The 27,915-nt window shown below is 44.4% G+C and overlaps 2 protein-coding genes across 3 annotated transcripts in view; one reads left to right on the top strand and one right to left on the bottom strand.

Annotated features, from left to right (window-relative positions):
* Positions 1 to 22,071, bottom strand: part of umad1 (UBAP1-MVB12-associated (UMA) domain containing 1) — a 34,087-nt gene extending 12,016 nt beyond the window's left edge. The window contains exons 1-3 of one of the 2 annotated variants that reach the window (XM_037535200.1): positions 21,854 to 22,071; positions 21,371 to 21,465; positions 1,107 to 1,192 (exon numbers count right to left, since the gene is read on the bottom strand). In XM_037535200.1, the coding sequence (XP_037391097.1) occupies positions 1,107 to 1,192; positions 21,371 to 21,452 (168 nt within the window). In that variant the 5' untranslated portion in view covers positions 21,453 to 21,465; positions 21,854 to 22,071. Of the gene's footprint in view, positions 1 to 1,106; positions 1,193 to 21,370; positions 21,466 to 21,550; positions 21,684 to 21,853 lie in introns of those variants that run through there. The other variant, XM_037535201.1, reaches the window with a different exon arrangement.
* Positions 22,072 to 22,448: 377 nt separating this feature from the next.
* On the top strand, positions 22,449 to 27,551 carry rpa3 (replication protein A3). The gene is made up of 5 exons (XM_037535202.1): positions 22,449 to 22,467; positions 22,556 to 22,670; positions 24,171 to 24,245; positions 25,544 to 25,655; positions 27,340 to 27,551. The coding sequence occupies exons 2-5, from the start codon at positions 22,572 to 22,574 to the stop codon at positions 27,417 to 27,419; spliced, it is 366 nt and encodes a 121-aa protein (XP_037391099.1). The 5' UTR covers positions 22,449 to 22,467; positions 22,556 to 22,571; the 3' UTR covers positions 27,420 to 27,551.
* The last annotated feature ends 364 nt before the right edge of the window (positions 27,552 to 27,915 follow it).

Here is a 27,915-nt window from a genome sequence, read left to right as displayed (position 1 = left end):
GCTGGTATCAAATTCAAAAAATGGGCTTATATTTTTTGAAAAACATTATATAACAGGTAGTTCCGCTGAGACGCCGTTGCTAAGCAACGACTCTGACAGCTGTAGGAGACGCTCAAGTCATTTGAACGTTTTCACTTCTGACTGTAATGGACACTTAAGATCGCATCTGACCGACAGCCGATTTGGTCCGACTCTGAAGATCAGACACGTCTGGCGAATGGTGTTGGGTTCATTTCTGGCTGATTCCAGGTTGTTCAGCTGTTCTTCTGTCACAGCTGCCGACTGAAAAGCTGCTCAGTGGAGACGACAGTTTGGGAATTTAGTGTAAGGAGCTGGAGAACGAACTGCCGGCTGAGCAGCGAGTGGGCGGAGCTCGTTACTCTGACGTAGCAACGAGCTGCTCGTTAAGGAGCTCTAATTAGGAGGAAGGAGCTGAACATTAAAACATATTAAACGCCGCGTTCACGGCCAGTTTATTCATTTCTTACTGTATTTATTTCATTATTATTTATTTATTGACTGAAGATTACAAAAAAAAGTCATATATCTTTGCTGTCAGAAGAAAACCTTGTATCTCCATTTTCAGCATTTTTCAGTTTTTGACATAATTTAAAAGTATTTTTTACTCTTTACATTGCTTGTACATTTTATGATGAATGGCCTAAAAGAAATGAACCAGAATTTTTCCCATGTCATTTTGGGTCCATTGACTTACATTGAAAGTGAAATAAGTTTTTTCCTTCTCCTGTAAAGTCACTATTTTGGAGATACAAGGTTTTCGTCCGACAGCAGCAATACATTTCACATGGGAAGTGTGCAAACACCATGTGATCACACACACTTTTCCCATGTGGTCACAAATGTGCAAACACCATGGGAAGTGTGCAAACACCATGTGATCACACACACTTTTCCCATGTGGTCACAAATGTGCAAACACCATGGGAAGTGTGCAAACACCATGAGTTTATTCACGTTAAATGTGCTTGGTTCTGTGTGACGGCCAAGGACGCTCATCTCTCTGAGTCACTAATAAATACCTAGAAACAATTTACAAAGTAATTCATGAGTTCACACGTTTAGAGTGAAGCGTGGAGTGAACGCACCTTTGATGGCTGCACAATGACGTTGGTGGATGGCTGTACAGGGTTTGAGGGCTGCATTTTTTGCCTCTGCTCCTCAGGAGTCTCCCCTGGAAAACAAGACAACTTTGGTCAATCCAGAGCAGAGTGCCAGATAATACCATGCCATGCGTGTTCGGATTAACCAGAACCAAGTACCAACAGGGAATGACACTATAGTAAATAATGGAAAATCATTCAAATTGAAAATAGTATTAATATGCAAATGAGCCTCCAAATGCTTTATTATAAGCACCATTACAAATCTTCAGCAACAGCGCTTCTCTTAGTGCGCCACTCAGCGTTTTACCCCACGTTTAATTAAAGCCATATAAAAACCACAGGAAGACCCAGAAGATCACAAGTGGATTGAAATTTACACGGTAGGTCCTTTGAAGAAATGCTGAGCGATCCGTTACCTCAGTTAATATTACAGCCTAGTTTTTTCAGCTTAGAACCAGCGAGTTTGTACTAAACTGAGGCCAAGCGTGATGAACGTTTCTACGGGTTTTATTTATTAATTTTATATGATGAGTGTAAAAATGAGCTTTTTTTCCTCTGCATGCATTCTACAGTAGCACTCAGCTAAGTTTTGCTACGCAACCCTACAAGCGCTTCTGAGGGTGTTTTGATCCTTTTGATCAAAATAACAGAGGCCAGTATTTTAACCATTCACCTTTATGGTTCACCAATATGGTTTTAATATACAGGTTGATTAAAAAAAGATTCATCTGATTTCAAGGTGTCGTATTTTTACAGCCGTGAGGCACCAAGGAACCAATCACACTCCAACTGTAAGAGGGGGTCATAGAGTTCCTGACCGGCTCCTTCAGTCTGAGAGGAGCCGAGACCCCTGAGCAGAACGTTCTGCGTTCTCCACGTCAATCAGAGTGAATCCGTCAGAACCGAGCAGCGGGATTTTCATCAGCAGTGAAGCTCCAGCAGTGAAGCTCCAGCAGCTCAGAGCGTTCGGCGCTGGTTCCACAGCACTGGATGATCTCCGAAATCCCACTGAAAGAGCCGTGAGAGCGGCGACGCCCGACACGCTCAGTCCAGTCTGGGATGAGTTTGACCGTGGTGTTGATGTCGTCCGTCCAGCTGGAGGAGGTTCAGACTGAGACTCAGACTGTGTTGCAGGACATATCAGAATGGCAAAATCCAGAAAAGCGGTGATGGCTCACGGCATGGTACTTGATTTTTTTCCTAAGTGTGAATAAGTGAGAACACATCCTCTACAGAGACACACTTGTGCACATTTTAATACACAGTTACTGTTTATTTACTGAATGTAACATATCGGAGGGAAAATAAATAAAACATACATTTTGGGCAAAGTTAATGCACATTTTATACTGCAGGCATGTATATGTTTCCAAAACGTTAAAAGGCCCATCATGGAAAACTGACCTTGATTCAAGTTTCTGAAGTAATATGTGAACCCGGCCCTCCCCGGCCCTACCCGGCCCTCCCCGGCCCTACCCGGCCCTACCCGGCCCTACCCGGCCCACTGAACTCTGCGTTTGTGACGTCACAAGAACAGATATATTTTAATTCCGCTGCTGTGTGAAAAAAACCCTCATATCTCCCTTTCGTTTTTCAGTTTTTATCATAATCTGAAAATGCCTGCTGTTCTTTACATTGTGTGTAAATTTCACGGTGAATGGACCAAAAGAAACGGCCCAGAATGACTTGGGGGAAAATTCTGGTTCCACTGACTTCCATTAAAAGCGAAGCAGATTTTTTCTTTCTCCTGTAAAGTTTCATTTTGGAGATACGAGGTTTTCTCCCGACAGCGATATATCCACATATTCAGCAAACAGGTTTCAGCTCCACCAATTCATGCTGAGGTTCTATGGAGCAAAAGAGGCAATGGAGTTCTATGGAGCCCAATAACGGGCAGTAGAGAGGTCATATACATAAAGACCGCCTGTGGTCATGAAAACATTCATTTGTTTTTGGTTAATAAAAGCACAGAAACGTTGATGAGTGGCATAAAAGTGTAAAATCGGGACGGGTGAAAAGATACAACAGGAAAAATGGACGAGTCCTTTGACAGAAATTGTTCACTAAAATATGCAGAAAAATGAAATATGCAAGGCAGCGTCCTGTAAAGGAAACGTTGATTTGCTTTCACATGTCATTTGGCTCAAGACTGGATGTGTTCAGCACAAGGTTTCCCAATCATGGTCCCAGATTAGCGGCTTTTCCCACTCTAATACTCTCAGTTAACCTCATGTAGTGCCTGGTAATCATGCAGTGAGCTGCTTCAAGAGAATTAGAGCAAAAAAACACTTTCAGGACCGGGGAAGACCTGTGACGGAGGACCACGACTGCCAGAATAAACATAAATAAATTAAAACTAAATAACTCAGTAAATTAATGTATGAATTAGAATGGCAAAGAACAATGACGATAAATCTAAACACAAATAAATATGCATAGAAATTAATATATTAATGAATAAAAACCTTATAAAATTAATATGTCTGCATTTACTTCATGTCTGTTTAATGATTTTCCCTCCTCACTCACATATATAACATTTTTATTATATTATTATTTATTTTTTTATTAATTTATTTCCATAACTATTCATTTCTATATTTATTAAGTTCTGTATTTTCTTCTTTATTATTCTAATAAAGGGACTGTCAAGCTGTGGTGTCACAGCGTCTTAATATTCCTACTGGTTCATCTTTTTTTCCGCAAAATTCACATCACACCCAGGAATCTTCGTTAAGCGATACTTTTTAAATCCCACAAACGGGGAAATTCCACCTCTGCATTTAACCCATCCGAGAAATGAAACACCACATACACACTAGTGAGCACACACACACACACACACACACACACACACACACACACACACACACTAGGGGGCAGTGAGCACGCTTGCCCGGAGCGGTGGGCAGCCCAATCCGCAGCGCCCGGGGAGCAGTTGGGGGTTAGGAGTCTTGCTCAAGGACACCTCAGTCATGTGCTGTCGGCTCTGGGGATCAAACCGGCAACCTTCCGGTCACAGGGCCAGTTCCCTGACCTCCAGCCCACGACTGCCCCCTCTGACAAACCGCCTGTGGAAGCCACAGAAAGTTATTTATCGGCAAGTGTGTCTGTTTGTGACACTGCAGGTCTGTTTGGAGTTTAATCAGCTCTTCTCCTCCTGGTCTTGATCGCTAAGCCTGACTGTGAAAGCCACACCCCCTCATTATCATATGAACAAAGAAATACAGAAATGAATAAAGGAATCAATGAATAAATTAATGAACTGATGAAAAATGAATGAATCAAACCTTAGTGTTCGATTGTTTAAAATACAGATAAAGAAAAAAAAAATGCAAGTAATAAAAAAACTAAAATTATATTATAAATAATACAGAAATAAATAATTTCAGAAATATATAACTGCAGAAAAAGGAAATGTGTATCATTACAATCACAAATAAGCAATATATGCTTTTTTACTGATTCATTTACTGAGTTATTGATTTTTTCGTTTTATTTATTTTGGCTGATCTGATCCTCCATGAAACACTACGCCTGTTTAATATTTCAGGATTCTTCACTTTTATCATTTGTTTATTCAATGTAAACAGTGGATCTTCATCTTCAGCCGTCATGACTACACATTTCCGAAGGTTGGGCATTGATTATGTCAGGTCACAATCCAACCTGCAGTCATTCACAACAAGAGCTGATCTACCTTTTCCTTCTGCAAGCGGGTCAACAGTGCGGATTACCTGGGCTTAACGAATGCGTACCTGAGCACATTAATGGATTACGAAGCATTAGTTCTTCAGGGTACTTACGGACACAATTCATTCTGCCGGTTAATGGAAAACAGCAACACTTCCGGATCTCCCACAAAGACATTCCCATTCCGCCAGCACTGAGCTGTCAGAGGAACTCTGCATTATATGCCACCCATGCACACACGATCCTCTGTAGATGGAGAAACATCTAAAACAAAAATCATCCGGAAGTCCTATTTCCATGGATACTCTTAAGGAGTATTTCTTAATAAGAAATACTAAGAACGATAAGACATTTTCCCAGATACACACCGTCCCCCAGGGGCTTCTGACGCCGTGACTCAGCCCACTGCTCAGGGTACAGCAATCACCTGTGGTGAGCCTTTGTTCACCATGACACCTCCCAACCAGGAGCTACCTAGACTCCCTGGTGTCCACGGAGCACTTTGTCACAAGTGTCTTCCACAAACTGAAGCAAATGCCTTAGTGACGCTCCAGAATTAGGTGCTCATTTCCTGAGAGTCATGTCAGGATGAAATAAACAGTGGCCACGTTTACACGCAGCCTACTAATCCGACTAATAGCTCAATCGGAATAGACTGTCCATGTGAACACCTCAACTGGAATAGTCTAGTCCGATTGAGGCCATTCGGAATACAGTTTCTATCCGATTGATCGAGGTGGGTTATCCTGTAAATAATCTGTTAAATAGAAGAATAATATCCGTGTAAACTCCTGTATCCGATTACATTCCCTATCGGAAAGTTTCAGTCCGTTCTGCTTGTGCGTCGCGTCACAGTGAGAGTTTATACCGTTCAACACGGCGGAGCAGAAACTGGTCTGCAGAGGAGACGAAGTTCATGCTCTGATCTTTAAAAGACGGCGGTGGGACGGACGTCCAGCTTATGCGTCTCAGAGCACGACGTCTTCCTCTCGGCCTTCTTTAATAAGGACGTGTGAAGGACGTTTTCCTGAGTCTGACGTCATTTTAAAGCAGTTAAAAACACAATCACTGCTCACTGCTGCTCATCTCACTCTGACTGGACTCAGTGATGCTGGTCGTCATGGTAACGTCTACACTAAGCGGTTCTCCACGCATGCGCATCATTTTACTAATCACTTGTAGTGAGCATGTCAGAGGTTTTCCATCAGATTGTTGAGTAGAGAGAGAATAAACACCTCAGTCTGAATCTGAAATCGGAACGTGTTCAATCAGATTGTGGAAACTCTTTGCATGTAAACTCAGTCAGTGTGAGCTGCGGCAAAACAACGCAAGCGATGCATCGCCTCCACTCCACCAAATACAAAAATTCACCTATTGCCAACTTTTGTCGGGAGCTGGTTCACAGTTCTCAGTTAAAACCTCATTACGTGGTTTTTTCTACTTTTAATAATTATTTTAATATCCCTGGAGTACGACAGCTGTCCTTTACACAGTGCTATGATATGACTGGTCTATTATTAATGGACCAAAAGTCATTTTCAAAAGCGAACTTTCAAAAAATGCGGAAGGTGTTGCATTAAATACATTCACACCCTAAATAACCGGGAGCTTCCGGCAGCCTCAGGCATCCAATCCTCACTCTTATATCTTAAAGCTTAAAGTTGGCTGTGCTTCAGAGTCCTTGGGTCAAATTGTTTTCGGACTGCAAAATTATTTTCGTTTTCCCTTAATATTAGCCCATTTCCCAATGATCTGGACTACGATCCCCAGCATGCACTGCAACGTAATGTGTGCTTCTGGCTCCTCCTCCACTAACATGTATCTATAGGACAGCGGTTACGCCACAGTCCTGCCACAGCAGTCATATCACAGCCAATATAAACACCTGGCACCTAAACAATGACCAAAAGGAAAGTGGACAGTGAACGCAGGGGGTTTCAAGTCGGACGTATCATATCAGCATCGGCAGATAAAAGCTTTTAAAAAATGAACGTCATCAGACAGACATTTAGATTTCAACTAATATATGTAGCCGATTCTTGATGTATTTATTGAATTGAATTTATATCTGAGTGTTTAGATGAGACAGGGCTACAGCACTAAAACAGCTGTACAGCACTGCTGTGTCTGATCCACTCGCACCAGCGCAACACACACTAACACACCACCACCACGTCAGCGTCACTGCAGTGCTGAGAATGACCCACCACCAAACAGTACCTGCTCTGTGAGGGTCCATGGGGGTCCTGACCACTGAAGAACAGGGTAACAGAGTATCAGAGAAACAGATGGACTACAGTCTGTAACTGTAGAACTACAGAGTGCAGCTATACGGTCAGTGGAGCTGATAAAGTGGACAGTGAGCGGAGAAACGAGGAGGCGGTCAGAATGTGATGATTGATCGGCTGCTGATTGGCTATCAGAGTCAGCCCATTATTCACATATCAGTTACAACTACACACTGCAAATCCCAAGCAGTTTCTTCAGCACTGCAAAGTGAAATGGTAAAGAACGTTCTTCCCCACAGAGAACTGCATCTGCCACACAGATAAATAATGCAACGTAAAGTAAGCCCAGCCTATATTCTCCTCTTTACATCCTGTCAGCACTTCCAGCATTTCCCCGTCTCGGGCCTTGACCACAGAACGCCCAGCGACCGTGAGCGTCTTACGTTGTGTGGAGTTTATCCTCTACTGTTTTGTAAGCTCTTCTGGAGAGGAAACCTCTTTAATACATAACAACAAACATGACCGCTGCTTTTATGAACAAAGCAGCTTCATAAAGCGCTGAGATGCACTGATGAGAAGATTCCCTTTTGCTTGGGGCACCAAAACATTTAGTCTGAATAAGAACAGTCATGCTAACCAGGAACAGGGTCAAATGTCCAGTTTGGGTCACTGAGTTAATCCACTTAACCCTGTGCACGCTGCGTGTAGAGCCCAGAGAAATCTCTCTGAATCTTTCCAGTGACACCATGTTACATCACGCCTCTTGGTCCAGCTTGTATGCATGTGCCCTTCAGCCAGTTGGCGACAGGCTGCACTGAATTAAAAGTAAAGCACGGCTCTGTTGTCAGTGGAAATGTACACCGTGGCGTTTGGACCAAAAACGACTCAATTTCGCGGTAATCAGATAAACTGTAATTTGGATATCGGCCTCTGGGGAGGGGAGGAGCACCAACTACCAGGTTAACGTCCAAAACCACACTACGCTTTTCCATCGTTAAAGGCCTTGCCTACTGTTTTCATGATTTTCTTCTACCTATTATCTGTAGTTTGTGTGTTGGTTTTATTATTAACTGGCAGAGAAAGAATAACCTTCTTTTTCTAGACTATACTGGACATAGATGATGTCAAACCTGCCAACCTGAGTTGGCAATGCAGCGTGATTCCAAAAGACTAATCCGATTTCAAAGTGCCATATTTTCACAAACGTGAGGCGCCGAGGAACCAATCACAATCCGTTTGAAAGACGGGGGTCAAGGTGTTGTCCACGTCAATAAGAGTGAATCCGTCAGAACTGAGCAGCGGGATTTTCATCAGCAGTGAAGCTCCAGCAGCTCAGAGCGTTCGGCGCTGGTTCCACAGCACTGGATGATCTCCGAAATCCCACTGAAAGAGCCGTGAGAGCAGCGACGCCCGACACGCTCAGTCCAGTCTGGGATGAGTCTGACTGTGGTGTTGATGTCGTCCGTACAGCTGGAGCAGGTTCAGACTGAGACCTTGTAGAACTACATAATAAACTTTATGCTCATTTACACCGTTTACAGCTCACTGCACTGATCTGTGATGATTTATAGTGAAATTTACATTTACAGCGTTTATTCAGAGCAACTTACAATTTGATCAGTGTACACAGGAAGGCAAAGGTGGTGTTAGGAGTCTTGCCCAAGGACTCTTATTGGTGTAGTGTAGGGCGGTTACCCAGGTCGGGGATTGAACCCCAGTCTACAGCGTAGAAGGCAGAGGTGTTATCCACTACACTAACCAACCAAATAAATCATTCTGAAATCGGATTAACCTTTCATTTCTACATTATCTACTCATGTCCCTCAGCCTGACACAGTCCCAAGTAGGTTTCTACTTGCAATAGCCAACTGTTGCAAGATCCTATTATAAGCCATTAACTTCATTTATAAGAGGGCCGCAGGTAGCGGTACACCTTTCTGCTTAGAGCAGAGTTAGAGCAGAGTTAACCCTTTCAACCTTAAACGTAGGAACAAAAGGTGAAAGCTAGATCCGTACCCAGAGACCTTCGTGCTTCAAGTACGGCTCGACTTGACCCACCATCTTGCAGATCACAAGGAAAACATGCCTCCAGACTGTTCTCTGTCCTGGCACCAAGGTGGTGGAATGAACTTCCCCTAAGTGTCCGAACAGCAGAATCACTTGCTGTCTTTAACCGACGTCTGAAGACCCGTCTCTTTACACTACACTTATCTAATCACTAACACTGTCTACTAAAGATCTTCACCTCTTTTATTCTTCACTGTATTTTATTACAAACTTTTTTCAGCAGGTTTAGTGTTGTGTAGACTCCGTGTTGAGTTGTAGGTATTTTTCTACTTGTTGTATTTGTTTAGGTCTCAATGCACAGATAACTTCAGGTAGCAATTTAGAGCAAAGCTCTTTAAAATTATGTCGACCTTTATTAACATGAGATATTCTGAAGTAATGACAAGCACTTTTGTAAGTCGCTCTGGATAAGAGCGTCTGCTAAATGCCATAAATGTAAATGTAAATGATACGTTCGCTCCCTAACAGAAGTAGGCCATACCTGGTACACCCCTCCGAGGGGCATCCAGGGGGCATCCAAACCACCTCAGCTGGCTCCTCTCAATGCGGAGGAGTAGCGGCTCTACTCCGAGCTCCTCCTGGATGGCTGAGCTCCTCACCCTGTCAAATACAGTGTAGCTGCCACCCTGTGAAGAGCCTCATTTCCACCGCTTGTATTTGCGATCTCGTTCTTTCGGTCATTCCCCACAGCTCCTGACCACAGGTGAGGGTGGGGATGTAGACCGACCGGTAAACAGAGAGCTTCACCTTATGGCTCAGCTCCTCTTCACCACTACAGTCCGGTACAGTGACCGCATTACTGCTGCCGCCTGTCCCAGCCTGCGGCCGATTTCACCATCCCTCTTCCCATCACTCGTGAACAAGACCCCGAGATACTTACACTTAAAGGTCCTCTCGCCTTACCCCCTTAACTGGGAGACACCACTGATCATTTTGCATTCTGACAGTTACGATCAGCCAGCAACTTAGAAGGTAAATGCTTAAAAATTTCCAATATACTGTATTATTTTCCATATATTTAAGAAATATAACAGTGGTAAACTGCTTTTCTGTTTACTATTAACACAAAACGTGAAACATCTAAAGTCTTGTTGACAGACAGGGGCTTCAAGACCCCTATAAACTAAACGTCTTTCCTTATCGAGCACGATTCGTTTGTGCAATTTGGACGACTATAAATGAATTATAGCCGTAGGATAACTAATTATTTGATTTCATTCTCTGTACGATTACTGTGATGGCATGATCTCTCTGACCCATCACGACCAACTTTTGCTGTTGGCATGGTGACAAACAAGCCGACCGTTCAGCTGTAGGAACAGCAGCAACTCCCAAAGCAGCTCAAAGGGTTCTTCAGCTTCTGAACGAAATGCAGCTCCCCTCACTACTTTCAGCAGCTGCCCACTCAGAAGAAAAACCGAGGTCTTATTTGCTCTCGAGGACTCGGCACCTGTTTCTTATTACTCTGATGCGAAGCTGCATCTCTGAAAGCAGACCTGCACTGTGAGGGAAGCCGTTTATAAAGCTGTAGCTCCTGAATGAGGCAGTGAAACTCGCCGTTCTCCTTTCTCGAGTGGGAACCGTCCAGGTCACAGTTTGACCGTTTTGTCTGTTTCGTCTGCCTGTTTTGTCTTCCGCAGTGCAACAACAACACGGCTGGAACGTCCAAGCAAAAAAATGTGATGCGCCTGCTGTGCATCGTTTTGATACGAAAGAAATCGTGTCAAAATACACCGGTCAGGCATTGCATTCTGACCACCTCCTCGTTTCTGTGCTCACTGTCCACTTTATCAGCTCCACTGACCGTATAGCTGCACTCTGTAGTTCTACAGTTACAGACTGTAGTCCATCTGTTTCTCTGATACTCTGTTCTTCAGTGGTCAGGACCCCCATGGACCCTCACAGAGCAGGTACTGTTTGGGTGGTGGGTCATTCTCAGCACTGCAGTAACACTGACGTGGTGGTGGTGTGTTAGTGTGTGTTGTGCTGGTGCGAGCGGATCAGACACAGCAGTGCTGCTGGAGTTTTTAAACACCGTGTCCACTCACTGTCCACTCTATTAGACACTCCTACCTCGTCGGTCCACCTTGTAGATGTAAAGTCAGAGACGACAGCTCATCTGCTGCTGCACAGTTTGTGTTGGTCATCCTCTAGTCCTTCATCAGTGGTCACAGGACGCTGCCGGCCGGATATTTTTGGTTGCTGGACTATTCTCAGTCCAGCAGCGACACTGAGGTGTTTAAAAACAAGGTGGTCATGACGTCATGACGTCATACCTGATCGGTGTGTTTTGTGAATTTTAACTTTCACCAATGTGCCCTAAGCTATAACTACTCTGAGCTTCAGCATCCTTGGTGAAAAGCAGTGTCAGTGACCAAGACTGGGTCTGGGCGCAGCCTATCGGAGTAAAGTGGGAGGGGTTTACGCTAAGCACCCACCCACCCTCAAACAACCGTCGCGTACAAACTCTACGGTTTTCAGGGTTTTGGGGGCTTGATTTGGGGCTCGTTAGAGGGACCAGAAACATTATTAGAGAGCTTTTTTATCTGGATGGACATCAGGACGTTTTAAACACAAATATAGATCAAAAACCAAATTTAATTTTGAAAAATAAACATTAAAATACTGTAAAATACTGTAAAAAAAGAATTCACCCCTTCCAGCTTCTTCTATTTTTGCATACTTGTTAATGTTTCAAATCATCAGCCTCCCTTTTATATTAGACAGTAATAACCAAGGTGAGCACAAAATGCCATTTGTAAATAATGACTTCATTTATTACAGGAAAAAGTGCACCTTGTGAAAAAGTAATTGGTACTAAATCGAGCAGTTAACCAAATTTAGTTGTGCATTTGGGTTCAGTTTAACTGCCACTCCCATGATTACTTCCAGACCTGTTTAATCTAAGCAGCACTTCAACAGAACCTGTCTGGCACTGTGAAGCAGCTAGGAGGTCTCAAAAAGCAGCACATGATGCCACTTTCTACAGAGATGCGAAACCACGTCCCCGAAATCTACCAGTCTGGACAGTAAGAGCCGTTATCCTCAAATGGAGAAAACCTGGAACAATGGTGAACCTTCCCAGGAGCGGCCATCCTACCAACATTTCACCCAGAGCGCATCGACAACTCATCCAGGAGGTCACAAAAGACCCCAGACAAACATCTAATGAACTGCTGGCCTCACTTGCCTCAGCTAAGGTCAATGCATATGATTTCACAAAGATGCTGGGCAAAAACGGCATCCATGGAGCTGCAAGGCACAAACCACCGCTGACCAAAAAGAACACAAAGGCTCGTCACACGTGTCAAACAACATCCAGACGACCCCCAAGCCTTTTGAGATAATAATCTGTGGACTGATGAGTCAAAGGTGGATCGTTTTGGAAGATATGCGTCCCGTAATATCTGGCGTAAAGATAACACCGCATTCTATAAGAACATCATACCAACAGTGAAACATGGTGGTGGTAGTGTGATGGTCTGGGGCCGCTTTGCTTCTGCAGCACTTGGACAACTCGTCATAACTGACGTGACCATGAATTCTGCTCTTTATCAGAAAATCCTAAAGGAGAACGTCCTTCTGTCAGTTTGTGACCTAAAGCTCAAGCGCAGTTCGGGTAGGCAGCTGGACAATGACCTGAAGCACACAAGCAAGTCCACCTCTGAATGCCTCAAAAGAAATGAAATTAAGGTTTTGGAGAGGCAGAGTCAGAGTCCTGACTTGAATCCCATCTCAAGGCCTTAAAAGGACAGTTCCTGCTCGAAAACCCTCTAATCTAGCCAGATTCTCCACAGAAGAGTGGACCAGAATCCCTCCACGATGAGGTTAAAGGCTCACCGCAGGCTTATCACAATGGTTTGACCAGTTATTGGGTTTAGGGGGACGTAGTTTTTTTTGTACACGGGTGATACAGGTTAAATCTTTACCTACAGTAAATGTGATGATCGTTTAAAAGCTGCATTTGCTGTTTGCTCCTGTCGTTTTTATCCTATATTAAAATCAGCTGAATGATCTGAAGCATTTAAGGGTGGCAAATCAGAATAAATACAATAAATCAAGGCAACGGCTTCTCCACCCTGCGATGCCCCGCGATGGACTGGCAACCTGTCCAGGGTGTATCCTGCCTTCCGCCCGATGACCGCTGGGATAGGCTCTAGCACCCCCGCGTCCCTGACGGAGAAGCGGCTTGGATGGATGGATGGATGGATGGATGGATGGATGGGCTTCTCCACAGCACCGTATGGGTTTTCCTACATCCCTACTACGAATGGAAGAGCAGACTTTTTTGAGCATCTGTGCTGCAGAAGCTTCAGTAAGACGGCAAGAAAATCTGGGCAGCACCCAAACGAAACCTCAGAAGAGGCACAGCTGCTCATGACTTCAGCAGGGCTCTGTGTCTGTAAGAGTCTTTGCTCTTCAAAGCGTCAGCTGCAGGTCCTGCACAAAGACCAGCCTTTGAGGCCTTAAAGCCATGCTGGCGTTTAGAGCTGAACGCTGCTGGGGAAGAAGTCACACGGCAGTATCTCAGGCCAGAGGCAATCGTCTTAAAGCGTGTGAGTGAATGTGTACACAGTGTCGGCCCTCATCTTTATTTTATCATCATCATTTTCTTTTTCCGTCTGGTCTTCTCGTTTTACTCTATGATTATTTATATATATATATATATATATATATATATATATATATATATATATATATATATATAGTTATTTTATTGAGTATAATTAATGTATTCTCTGTTTAATGTAAAAGCAGGACAGAGGGAAAAAAAGGTGCAGTGGTTTTCACTTATATGTATGTAAAAAAACCTGTTGAATAAAAATATATATTTAAAAAAAATAATAAGGCAATAATTTTATAATTAAAAGGAGTCGGACGTTAAACAGGGTTAATCTATTACAACACAGTATACACTGATGCTCAAGTGACCGAGCTTTTTTAACTGAAGAGCTTATTAAATTGTAGTTGTGATTTTTAGGGCCTATTTTACTAGAGGCTGGTGAGGCAGGCACTTGCTGCACCCCAACAGATAAACTCAGAGCCGGTTATGAAGAGCCTGGCCACTTCCTATTTCCACTGTTATATCAAAAACAGGACTTAAACAGCAGAGGGCGCCCACAAGTGAGTCCTCAATGAATGGGAGTAAATGGAGCTCAACGGCTAAAAACGAAAAGTTAAAAGAGTTTCTAATCACTCGCCCAGACCTCTCCTTTCATTTTAAAAGGAAGAAGGATGAAAAAAAAAAAGTACACTTTTATGTATGGCTAACGGGTTTTGGGCAGCAGGAGGCGGGCTTTACTGCTAGAGCGTGATGATTGATGGGCGAGCGGAGCAGCTCATTGGCTCATGGATCTACATGAGGCGCCGTTTTAAACTGCTATAACTAAAATTTAAAAGCTCTAAAAATATAACAGTGGTTTTAAAATTTTTTATGCTGCTCTTTGTCAGGAAATGATTCAATTCTTTTACATTAAAACTAATTAAGCTTTTATAAACTATGATTTTGCTCAAATGCTCCATATCAACCCATTCATTTTGGACTTGCTCGGGAGCGCCCTCTAGCGTCTGAGAGAACGAAGACATTGCAGAGCGGAAATTCTCTGATATAAACTATTCCCAAAAAGAGCTTTAGCAATGGGTAGAAGGGGTTAAGAGGGGGAATTGACCCCTTTCTGCAGACCTCCTAGTGGCCATTCTGCAACCTGAACGGAAATCTACTAGGAATTTTTACATTTATTTACTCAAACTAACTAAACACTTCAGCTGCACCTCTGTTACCAGATAAACTAAGATTCTGTTGTCACACTGTGAAATGTTGTGACTGTGTTGGGCTGCTAGTGAGCAATGAGGGGCGAAAGGTGGGGGGGCGAGAACCCCCTGCTGTGAAAACTATTCACACCCCTCCACAAAGACAGCCGTGCTGAGGCAATACAGACTGCAGCTTTCTTCCTACCAAACAATCCTGCACAACTGACACAATAAAATGCAGGAGAAAAACATTTATAGATGGCAAAAATGCAGTTTCCATCAAATGTATTCCATCAATGTTGCTGAAGGAAATAATGAAGGAGCTCCACAATTCAATTCAGTACACTATCTGTGTTTTTATATATACATACACATTACATTATATATATATATATATAAAAATACAGATTAAGGGGCCCTTATTAGTCCCACAACGGGGAAATTTCACCTCCGCATTTAACCCATCCGTGAAGTGAAACACCACATACACACTAGTGAGCACACACACACACACACACTAGGGGGCAGTGAGCACGCTTGCCTGGAGTGGTGGGCAGCCCAATCCGCAGCGCCCAGGGAGCAGTTGGGGGTTAGGTGTCTTGCTCAAGGACACCTCAGTCAAGTGCGGTCGGCTCTGGGGACCGAACCGGCGACCTTCCGGTCACAGGGCTGGTTCCCTGACCTCCAGCCCACGACTGCCCCCATATCATTATTGTATTATTACAGAAATAGTAGTATTATATATAATATAATAATAATAAGAATAGTATCATTACACACACACACACACACACACACACACACACACACAGGTTTCTTCTGACAACAGCGGTGTGTGTATCTCCAAAATGGTAACTTCACAAAAGAAGAATAAAACTTTTAATGTAAGTCAATGGAACCAGAACCATGTTTTAAAGGGAAAGTGAATCAGAATTCCCTAAACATATTTACAAGCAGTTTAACTGGTGATCACCGCCTTTTACGCTTCGCCATCTCGTTACTTGTCAAATCACTGACGATATGCCTGATCGGCCAGGCCTATCACACAATACGGAAAATATATCCTGCAGCCGTACAGTCACGATCTTTCTGACAGTAGCTCAGCACTAATATGCTTCATCCGATTCCTGACAGTAAACCAAAAAGCAAACCAGCAGCATCTCCACAAAACCGTTTCAGCTGCAGAAGAACATGAAGAGTATTCTCCTCAAACTCTCCTCCTAGGGGCTCCTGACTCAGTCCCGTTTCCTCAGAACATCAATCCAGGTCTAAACGCAACCCGGGATTGAGTTACACTGCCGATTCCGTGACCTCTAACAAACACGTGGTTAGCAGCTCTTTCCTTCCTCCTTTCTTTGCTTTTTTTCCCTTCCTGGAATGCATTTCACAGTGGATTGTGCACCAAATTACAAGCTCTGGTTAGAACGGAGAACCGAAAGGAAGACATTATTCCAGACGTCTCCTCCCTCTCTCTCTCCACCCTTCCCATATTCCATTGATTGGCTGCCCTCTACCTTAATCTCCCTCTCCTTTCACAGCAGGAGCCTGGCGGAGGCCTACGGGCGTCTTGACTGTCGTTTTGTGGCACATTAAACCCGGTTGAAATATACATTTGGGTTTGACCTACATACCATTAGCCTGATATTTTACAGCCAATGAGAGTAGCACAGTTTTACGATCTTTTCACTGCTGCAAGCGCAATTTGATATCGGAAATCTCGCGGCGAGTTACAAATGCAGCAACAGGATGGGGCAAGTAAGTCTGCTACGGTTTAGTCACAGGGCAAAAGCCTGTGCTAAAGGGGAATTCCATCCATTTTCCAAACTTCAACTACACGTTTAAGGTGTACACAGAGTCATTCAGAGTGGTTTGGTGTGAAATGTTCCGTAAAGTCAGAACTGTCTACAGTGATGGTGATAGGAACCAGACGTCCGGAGAGTTCACCACATGGCTATCAGAGGTGTCAAATTCAGGTCCAGAAAGTAAAAGTCCTTCCCAGGATTTTGTTCCAACAGGCTGGACAGCTCTGCTGGTGGTGTGATCTAACTAGAGAAGCCAGCCTGTTGGAACAAAATCCTGGGAAGGACTTTTACTTTCTGGACCTGAATTTGACACCTCTGAATTGGCTATGAAGCTCCTGCTTGATGTCTGAGACACTGAGTGGGTTTACACGCACTTAATAACCCGATAACTGCAGAACATCAGATTCCGTCAGTAATCCGATCAACATGTTTAAACGCACTTGAGTAATCAGATAACGTGAAGCTCAAGTCTAAGATTAAGAGACCCTTATTAGTCCAACCCATCTGTGCAGTGAAACACCACAGTAAACACACACACACACACTAGGGGGCAGTGAGCACACTTGCCCGGAGCGGTGGGCAGCCCAATCCACAGCGCCTGGGTAGCAGTTGGGGGTCAGGTGTCTTGCTCAAGGACACCTCAGTCATGGACTGTCAGCTCTGGGGATCGAACCGGCGACCTTCCGGTCACGAGGCTGGTTCCCTGACCTCCAGCCCACGACTGCCCTACATGAGTCAGACTCAGACTGACCGAAGAAGACGTGACGTGAACGTGATATAAACCTGAGACGTCTTGCCACGGCTTTTTTATAAACACCCCACTTCACCTGAAAATCGTCTAGAAGATGAAGAATATTTAAACCCTTTATTTCGTGTTTGGTTTCAGCGCCGCGCCATCTGTGCTTTGCTGCGTCTTGCGACATCCACCGTCTGATCTCTGGGAAATCAGACAGAAATCAGAGTGAGAGTTCACAGCACTGAGAAATCGGACTACTGAGCTAAAATCCAGCCTCTTGATCAGATTTCAAGAGGACGGTGTTTACATGACCATTTGAATACCCGGATAACTGCAGAAATCCGATTATGATGGGATTATTGAGTGCATGTACACGCGCTCACTGTTTACAGTAGGTTTGAAAAGCTTTGCACCTTCAAAAACTCAATTACACACAGGGTGCTGTGAGTAAAACAGTCCTTTTATCCAGATTCTCCACTATTTTACTGTACAAGACGTGTAGGTTCACTGGTGGTTCTGGAGGGTAAACAAAACGCCTATATTTGTGTTGTAGTCATGGCGACATGCCTGGTTCCTGGTTCCCATCACCACCACTGTGAAGAAATTTGAGCCAGTGAGTTTCTACAATTAATCCTTTCACATCAAACCACTGACTTTTGTTCTTTTACATCTCAGCCAATTAATTCCGCAGAATTTTTGGGAAATTGGTGGAGTTTTGAAAGCTGTTATATTTTCCCAGGCGTACTGTTAACCAGGCCGGCCAATTAGTGGTCCAGACTTTTTAGGCTGACAAAAATCATCTCTTGGTGCTGGACTGAAAAGAGACTTGCAGTAGACACAGAGCAATTTAGTCCAAGAACGGGTTTAATCCGCGTCTGGAAAAACATGCCCCGAAATGCCTGAGGACGAAGTTACCATGCTGCCTTCATGTGGGAGAAAACTGCTGGCTCTGAATCCGCAGCTTCAGCCAAGAGACACAAACAGAGCCCCCAGCCATCTGCAGCTGCTCCACATAGAGCAGTCGGGCCTGAAGCCACAGGATGAAAAGACAATGATGCCACTTTTAGTAGATAGGGGGCCGGAAAAGCAGGAGATTCAACCCCTACGTCAACATTTTCATTATTCCGAGGTTCGGATTTCAAGGAAATGCAGTCCACTTTTCTATTTCTCTCCAAAAACTCCACTCCAATTTGCCAATAAGGCTTAAGGCTATGCTTTAGTTACTTAATCAATAGAACATGACAGGGCACGTTATCGCCAATACCATCCCGGCTGTGATCTGGTGGCCGTAGATCATCCCAGCTGTGATGTTACTGGTGATAACTCCCTCCTCGAGTGCTCTGCTGCTTTAATACAGCAGTTAAATAAATACAGTAAGAAATGAATAAACTGGCCGTGAACGCGGCTTTAATATGTTTTAATGTTCAGCTCCTTCCTCCTAATTACAGCTCCTTAACGAGCAGCTCGGTGCTACGTCAGAGTAACGAGCTCCGCCCACTCGCTGCTCAGCCGGCAGTTCGTTCTCCAGCTCCTTACACTAAATTCCCAAACTGTCGTCACCACTGAGCAGCTTTTCAGTCGGCAGCTGAGACAGAAGAACAGCTGAACAACCTGGAATCAGCCAGAAATGAACCCAACACCATTCGCCAGACGTGTCTGATCTTCAGAGTCGGACCGAATCAGACTGAGCCGTAAAACTGAGCCAATATCAGGTTCAGCTCAGTTTGGTCAGTTTGTCCAGATCAGTATTAATGTTGTTTTGTTCCAGCCGGTCTGTAAAGCTTCTTACAGCCCGTTTAGTTTGGCGAATGGTGTTGGGTTCATTTCTGGCTGATTCCAGGTTGTTCAGCTGTTCTTCTGTCACAGCTGCCGACTGAAAAGCTGCTCAGTGGTGACGACAGTTTGGGAATTTAGCGTCGTCTCGTCTTCAGAGTCGGACCAAATCGGCTGTCGGTCAGATGTGGTCTTAACAGTGTCCGTTTTCTGTTTGTGGTAAAGTAAGAAGTGAAAACGTTCAGACGGCTCGAGTGTCTCCTACAGCTGTCAGAGTCGTTGCTTAGCAACAGCGTCTCAGTGGGGAGGTACGGTGTTTGTGAAAAACCCGTGACGTTATGGTGAAATAACAGCACGGTTACAACACTTCAATCTGCCCGTGTGGCCGGAACGGATTGCTGTACAAAGCATGCCGTGTGCTTCCCTGATCATGAAGGTAATGTGAGGTTGCTGCTCTGGCCTCCACAGGACAAGATAAAAGACATCCAGCTACAGATCTGAGAGAAGAACAGGCTACACGAGTACGAGCACCAAGAAAATCTGAACGTGACATCTTTCATTTCCAGCTCTGAACTGCAGCACGAGGTTGTGGATTCTCTACTGCATCACAAAGCACTGCTGTGACGCCCTCTAATGGCAAGCCTGTATTACTGAGGTAGAGCTGTAATCCTGGGGGATAAACGGTCAGCTTTCCCAGAAAACCTGACTAGGCACTTGGTTTTGTGTTTTTCACAAATGATGGCACAAAAACAATCACATAAAGCTTTAGATACAGAGAACAACAAACCAGAAACGTCTGAGCTGAGCCGCTTTTCTCCGACTCTGGTCCAACTTTCGTTTGCTTCGTGATTTTTTCCCCCTTTTCTGTCATCCAGATTGTTGCCCTTCACAGAAAACATCTCTGCACTTATTCCCAGTACACGTTACGTTTTCCTCCGTTTTGCTCGTCTGAGCGGATTAAACTAAATAACGCAAATCAAACTTAATATAAATCCAAAATGCGTCTTGCATCATTTACGGTACGGGGCCAACGTAGCTTACATAAGAAAACAACCTCTTCAGCTCCTCGGGACCACCGGTGGTCCAAACCACACTCGGTCCTGTTCTCCATAACGTTCATACTCCATAAGCTCCATTCAGAAGCTGGGCGTCGTGTGAGGCTGTAGCTCTTCTCTCCAGTCTAATAGACGGTGACGTCATTTTAAACCCTTATAATAAAAGAAGCTGAACTCAGTTTGTTTTTCTACTGAAAGTCGACCCGTTTTTCCCCAAATCTGGGCTCTAAACTATAAACAGACGGCGTCTCTTCAGTGATCTGCTCTGGAAACATCACTTTTAGAGAACAACACAAAGAGCAGACATGGACCCTCACAGAGCAGGTGCTGTTTGGGTGGTGGGTCAATCTCAGCAGTGCAGTAACACTGATGTGGTGGTGGTGTGTTAGTGTGTGTTGCGCTGGTCTGAGTGGATCAGACACAGCAGTGCTGCTGGAGTTTTTAAACACCTCAGTGTCACTGCTGGACTGAGAATAGTCCACCAACCAAAAATATCCGGCCGGCAGCGTCCTGTGGGCAGCGTCCTGTGGGCAGCGTCCTGTGGGCAGCGTCCTGTGGGCAGCGTCCTGTGGGCAGCGTCCTGTGGGCAGCGTCCTGTGGGCAGCGTCCTGTGACCACTGATGAAGGACTAGAGGATGACCAACACAAACTGTGCAGCAGCAGATGAGCTGTCGTCTCTGACTCTACATCTACAAGGTGGACCGACAAGGTAGGAGTGTCTAATAGAGTGGACAGTGAGTGGACGCAGTGTTTAAAAACTCCAGCAGCACTGCTGTGTCTGATCCACTCAGACCAGCACAACACACACTAACACACCACCACCACGTCAGTGTCACTGCAGTGCTGAGAATGACCCACCACCCAAACAGTACCTGCTCTGTGAGGGTCCATGGGGGTCCTGACCACTGAAGAACAGGGTAACAGAGTATCAGAGAAACAGATGGACTACAGTCTGTAACTGTAGAACTACAGAGTGCAGCTATACGGTCAGTGGAGCTGATAAAGTGGACAGTGAGCGGAGAAACGAGGAGGTGGTCATGAAGTTCTGCCTGATGCTCCCATATAGAACTCGTGGTTCTAAAGAACCCTAGCAGAACCTTATCTATGAACAGTCTGAATCTGAATCTGTATTAAAACTCACCAAGAAAGACGAATCCATCGGTTTCTCTCTCAGTCGGAGATTTTTTGGCCGAATCCTTCCGAAACCCGAAGAAGCTCAACATTTTGTCGAAAAAGCTGAAAAAACAATGAAAAAAAGGACAGAATCAAAGTTAGCTTAGCAGCCAACCGCTAACGTAGGCAATGTTGGCTGTATCTGTACCTGGCTAAAAATAAACAAACACAACTGAGAGCCACAGGTAAAGATAAAAAAGATCAAAGATAAATAAAAACAAGTTTAAACGAGTTAAACTCCGACACAGCTGTGAGAAAACACCACCAACGCAGCCACGACGCTGAACTCGGCTTCCTAACCGCCGCTTCTAACGTCAGTTCTAATTTTCCCGGTCCACCTTAACCGGCTCAGGCACCGCAATGTAACTGCTGCACCTTTTAAGGTGGACCGGCGAAATCCGAGCAAGACGCTTAGCAGTAGGAAGCCCAGGGTGACGCTAACGTTACTCACCGCGACTGTTTGGAGTAAAATACGCTAAAATAACAGCGACGGGGTCTCCGACTGCCGGGAAACCAGCTCTGCACAGCTGCTGGGCGACTCCGCTGACACCCGCTGGACTTTGTTTTCAGTGTTTCTCCATTTTTAGCCCAAATTTAAAGCCCGAAAACTTGCTGAAGTTTTTTGTTTACATCCTCCTGCGCTGGCGCTTTCGGTCTCACCGCTTTCACAGTCCGGCTGGAAACAAGGCGCGAATGAACTAACGTAGATGAATAAAAAATATATAAATATAAATATTTATTATTTTTCCGCACATTTAATGATGTTTTCTGTTCCCGAGCAGGCGAGAATAACGTTCTGGCTTAAATACGTGAGAAGCTATCGAAAACACTCAAGGGGGCTTGTATAATATTACCAAAAATATCAACTAATGTTCCTGTTATGGTTATTTTGGCTTATTGATCGATTACTTGTAAGTGTGATCCGTCTATATGGTGAAATAGTCTAAATTATAATCTTCAACGAATTAAATAGTGCAGGGTTTAGGCGTAGGAACTAAAGTGTATAGGCGATGTTTGTAGCAACGCTGCGGAAACACGTCGAAAATTGCCGGGAAAATTCTGACGGTTGTTGTTGGCGCGGGTTGTTTTTTTTAGCATTAGCCAGTTTTTTGTGTTTTTGAGTCTTTTTAAGGCTTTAAATTTCACTTTTCAGTGCCAGAAAGCCGAAGATGACGGGCGTGTTCGAGTCCCCGAAGAGCAGAATTAACGCGGCGATGGTTTCGCAGTTCGTCAACAAGCCGGTGTGCTTCGTAGGACGAGTGGAGAAGGTAAAACGGACAAAACCAGAAAATAAAACCTCCTTTTATATCATTCGGGTCGTCCCATCATCTCTACCAGCGCGACACATCAGCAGTTCAACATATCAGACTTGATGAAAACTAGGACCAAGCCTAACTTTCCGTGCCACCTTAAATGGGGCAGCGGTTACATAGGGTCGCCTGAGCTCTCCCGCGGTCTGCAACTGTAACTACTGCGCTATTTAAGGTGGAACGGGGAATTCGAAAGGGAACTTCAGCTTCGTAGAGGTTTGATTTGCAGACTTTCAGCTCTTAAGGGTTTGATGCATCAGCGGCTCTGGCTGTCTCTCATTCATCCAGTCATTCTTTATTTGGGTCTTATTCAGATGGAAAACACCCTTTTGCAACCCTTTAATCCTCCAGCACACAGTAGGTGGGGCTAGTGCTGCATGACCACCTCCGCTCACTGTCCACTTTATCAGCTGCACTGACCGTATAGCTGCACTCTGTAGTTCTACAGTTACAGACTGTAGTCCATCTGTTTCTCTGATACTCTGTTACCCTGTTCTTCAGTGGTCAGGACCCCCATGGACCCTCACAGAGCAGGTACTGTTTGGGTGGTGGGTCATTCTCAGCACTGCAGTAACACTGATGTGGTGGTGGTGTGTTAGTGTGTGTTGTGCTGGTCTGAGTGGATCAGACACAGCAGCGCTGCTGGAGTTTTTAAACACTGTGTCCACTCACTGTCCACTCTATTAGACACTCCTACCTTGTCGGTCCACCTTGTAGATGTAAAGTCAGAGACGACAGCTCATCTGCTGCTGCACAGTTTGTGTTGGTCATCCTCTAGTCCTTCATCAGTGGTCACAGGACGGTGTTGGCTCGATACTTTTGGTTGCTGGACGATTCTCAGTCCAGCAGCGACACTGAGGTGTTTAAAAGCTCCAGCAGCACTGCTGTCTGATCCACTCAGACCAGCACAACACACACTAACACACCACCACCATGTCAGTGTTACTGCAGTGCTGAGAATGACCCACCACCCAAACAGTACCTGCTCTGTGAGGGTCCATGGGGGTCCTGACCACTGAAGAACAGGGTAACAGAGTATCAGAGAAACAGATGGACTACAGTCTGTAACTGTAGAACTACAGAGAGCAGCTATACGGTCAGTGGAGCTGATAAAGTGGACAGTGAGCGAAATCTTTTTTTCTTTTTTTATTCTGGTTTTATACTCATCGGCTGCATCTGAATAGAAATGAACTTCCTTTCCAGTCTGCTTTTCTTCATTGTGCCTGATCTGAAGCCCAAGGCTTCCTTCACAGTGTTATCCGAGACCAGACGGTGAACCGCGGTGTAGGTGATTTTTTCTGGCTTCAGACTCTTTTAAAAGAAATCTGTGAAAACCACGAGAAGCTAAAGGAATAGATAACGCAGCACCGAGCCTTAGAACTGAAGCTAAGCGATCGGGTAGGTTAGTTAAATACAGATGTGCAACTGAATTAAAAGCACTTGTCTTTTCTTCAACAGGTTCATCCAACGGGAAAGTCGTTCACGTTGTCAGACGGAGAGGGGAAGACGATATCAGTGGAACTTAATGAACCTGTACGTGCTTTTCCAAAGCAGCCACCCCCAAAGTTATTGTTCAAAAGTTTGGAATCACTCATCATAAATATTACATGATAACTGCGGTTATTGTGTTCAGTATTAATTGTGCAGTGCAAATTGAAATATAATAAGATACAGAGATTAATAATTAATAATAAGATTCATTTGATTTATATAGAGCTTTTCATGACAGCCAAAGTGAGCTTTACAGAGCTTTGCGTTCACATTACCAGGCTGAAGTGGTGGCACACATCTGATTTTTTTTTTTTGCCCAAATGTGACTCAGATCTGGTGTTTTCAGGGCTGTGTGGACACAAATCTGATCTTTTCAAATCCGACCTGAGCCACTTTCATGTCCAGTCCTCGATCTTGGGTCCGTATTCGATTCGTGGCCACGTGACCTTACTGTGGACATTTAGTTTTGACTTCATCTGCTTTTTCTCCACTGCACGTGCGCCATCATTCAGCGTTACCACGGCAACAGCGCCGACCAGCCGTTAAAGCCTGTAAACGGTGGAAAAGCAGCTCATCTCACCTTTTCCTCCTCCGTCTGGCTCTAATAATGAAGCTGAGAGCTGATCAGAGTTAATGATCTTCTCAGCGAAGCTCGTTCTGCTCGTTAGTTTGTGCTGATGATGCAGTGATTCAGTCACGTGACGTCACTGAGTAGGAGGAGCTCATGAGGGTCAGTTCAGGCCGGTTCATCACATTAATGACCAATTAGAGTCACTGACCTAAACGAGGGTGAACCATCGAGTCAGAGAGACCGGACTAGAGCAGAAAATCAGATTTGAGCCACGAGGCTTGTAATGTCAGCGTAGCAACAGTTATGCAAGAAATTATAAGTGTTTATTTAGAATCAGATGAAAATGGCAAGTTAAAGTTAAAGATAAACCCCCGAGGCGTAGAGTTTGAATGAATCGCTGAGTTAAAGAGCGGCGTTTTTAGATATCTATTAAAAGTGAGCTCTGAGCTTGACTGTCTAATGAAAGCTGAACTGAGCTCCACAGTTTAGAAGCAGAAGAACCGAACGTCTCTCCACGTTTTCTGTGTTTTACAGAAGGTATTTGTAGAAGGCCATTATCTGCAGATCCAAGATCAGATAAGATAAACAGGCAGACCCTTTAGATTTGATCACCACTTTTCTAATAGGAGCCATTATGGATGTTAATTATGGATAGATTCCAAACTTTTATAGTTTGTAATGTTCATCATTTGGAGGCCTCCGACTTGAAGACTCAGTAATAATCTAATAATGCTGATCCTAATCTAATCATCCTGTCTTTCCCTCCTAGCTGGACGAGGAGTTGAGTGGAATTGTTGAAGTTGTTGGCATGGTGTCCAACAAAGGAACAGTCATGGCTACGACATACAGCATGTTCAGAGATGAGAAAGGGATTCAGTTTGGTAAGCCCATCACATCGATCGCCGTTCATCTATACAGATTAGACCACGCTTTCTCATGCCGGTCTTACACCAGACGACTATTCAAACGATTTCACTGGCGCAGGCAAATTTCCAGTGTTGGAATAAAATCATGAGAGCAGCGTCGCGTTTGCGTCATCCCGATCGTTTAGCGTGAGGTGGTCAGGACGGCCGTGTTAAGTCAGTCTTTTTCTTGTCTTCACGCTGTGATCAACTCTACCGTGTTTGGGATCATCGTAAGCTTTAAGTCTTGACTCATGTACATGGTGACGTGCCGGAGCTGAGAGAGGAAGAATGCATGCGTGAGAGCCTGAAACCTCCTGTTAAAAAGGCAAATCTGCTGAACTTCAAAATAATAACCATATTAATCTAAAAATTTACACAGGCTGTTTTAATATTTCAGGTTCACAGAGCATAACAGCGATGTAAGGAAATGTGTGGAGGACTTTAAGTATGATGCTTCTTCAGTGAAGCCAGTGTCCGTCCGTCCCCCCCCCCCCCCCATTTTTTAGCTTTCTGTCATGGTGGTTTCCTACATTAGCCACGTCTACATGCATCCTAATAATCCGACTAATATCTCAATCGGAATAGAATGTGTCCATGTAAAAACCTCAATCTGAATAGTCTAGTCCGATTGAGGCCATACAGTTTCTATCCGATTGATCGAGGTGTGTAATCCTGTAAATAATCCGTTAAATAGAAGAATAATATCCGTGTAAACGCCTGTATCCGATTACGTTCCCTATCGGAAAGTTTCAGTCCGTTCTGCATGAGCGTCGCGTCACAGTGAGAGTTTATACCGTTCGACACGGCGGAGCAGAAACTGGTCTGCAGAGGAGACGAAGTTCATGCTCTGATCTTTAAAAGACGGCGGTGGGACGGACGTCCAGCTCATGCGTCTCAGAGCACGACGTCTTCCTCTCGGCCTTCTTTAATAAGGACGTGTGAAGGACGTTTTCCTGAGTCTGACGTCATTTTAAAGCAGTTAAAATCACAAGCACTGCTCACTGCTGCTCATCTCACTCTGACTGGACTCACGTGATGCTGGTTGTCATAGTAACGCTTACTCTAAGCGGTCCCCTCGCATGCGCGTCAGTTTGGATCTGATTATTGTAGTGCGCATGTAAACAGGCTTTCCATCAGATTGTTGAGCAGAGTCAGAATAAACACCTCAGTCTGAATCTGTCATTGGAATGTATTCAATCAGATTAGCAACAATCTGTGCATGTAAACACAATGTTGGGTTGAGTTCATAATATCCAGTCAACAATGCTGAAATCTTTATGTTAAATATAAAAGTACCTGCAGGTTAATTAAAACAATTCTGGGTGATGATCTGCCAGAGTGTACAGCTCTACAGTGAACTGGGCTGAGCCTCAGATCCCTACAGGACCAGATAACGTGTCTTTCCCTTTGCACTACTTTAGAATGAAGAAGGAAAAAGGGTTTCTCTGCTTGTAAATTTCCACCAGCTGCATGATGGGAAATGCTCTCAAAAATCCAGTACAAAAATACTGACCCTGCACAAGATCCGAGGTCTTTGCAGAATCGTGGTCTGTGCCTTGTGATGGGTGTAAGACGGTGTCGGTCTTTTCAGAGTCGTTTAAAGTCTTGTAGTGCGTGTTTAGCACCGGCTCACTCACTCCAATGTTTTTCCTCTTTCCAGACTTGGACCTGTACAACGAGGCCCTCAAAGTTCTTCAGGACTTCCCTCAGCATTACCCTTTTGGATCCTCTAGTGGTTAAGAAGCGCTTACTTTCTCACTCTCCACCTGTATTTTTCTTGTGTACTTAGTTTTTGATCCTATTTTTCTCTGAAGATGAGTGGAAACTGTTGATTTTGTTACTGAAAAAAATAAAAATCACCTAAAAAGAGAAGGTAGTGTTTAATGCTGTGTTCTAGAGTGGACATCACCGCTAATCTTAGTTTTCTCTGACCGGTCTGTCTGTTTGTTACATAAGACTTGGTATAGCTTTAATACTTTTATGGGACCGGTCTCAGTATCACTCACTCACTGCCACGTTTCAGCACCTAAGTAGTCAGTCTTATTGATTGGCTGTCGGTCACGTTCCGTATCCATTTTATTAACATCAGTACTTGTTAATTGATCTGATCTGTTTTGGTCTGTAAATGAACGCATTTCCAGCTCCTCACGCTTATTCCTGGTTTAAGCCTCACCCATTTTCGGCTTGTAACAGCAAAGGTACCAAGAAAGTATTGTGCCGGATTCAGTGATCTGTA

This window comes from Pygocentrus nattereri, chromosome 27, assembly GCF_015220715.1.
Source record: "Pygocentrus nattereri isolate fPygNat1 chromosome 27, fPygNat1.pri, whole genome shotgun sequence".
Taxonomy (NCBI): Eukaryota; Metazoa; Chordata; class Actinopteri; order Characiformes; family Serrasalmidae; genus Pygocentrus; species Pygocentrus nattereri.
The sequence above is the reverse complement of the archived record's forward strand: the minus strand, read 5'-3'. Positions and strand labels throughout refer to the sequence as shown.

Coding starts and splice junctions, on each gene's coding strand:
- rpa3 (XM_037535202.1), top strand. CDS start 22,572: ATGACGGGCGTGTTCGAGTCCCCGAAGAGCAGAATTAACGCGGCGATG. Junction 22,671..24,170: donor TCGTAGGACGAGTGGAGAAG/GTAAAACGGACA, acceptor TTTCTTCAACAG/GTTCATCCAACGGGAAAGTC. Junction 25,656..27,339: donor TGAGAAAGGGATTCAGTTTG/GTAAGCCCATCA, acceptor TCCTCTTTCCAG/ACTTGGACCTGTACAACGAG.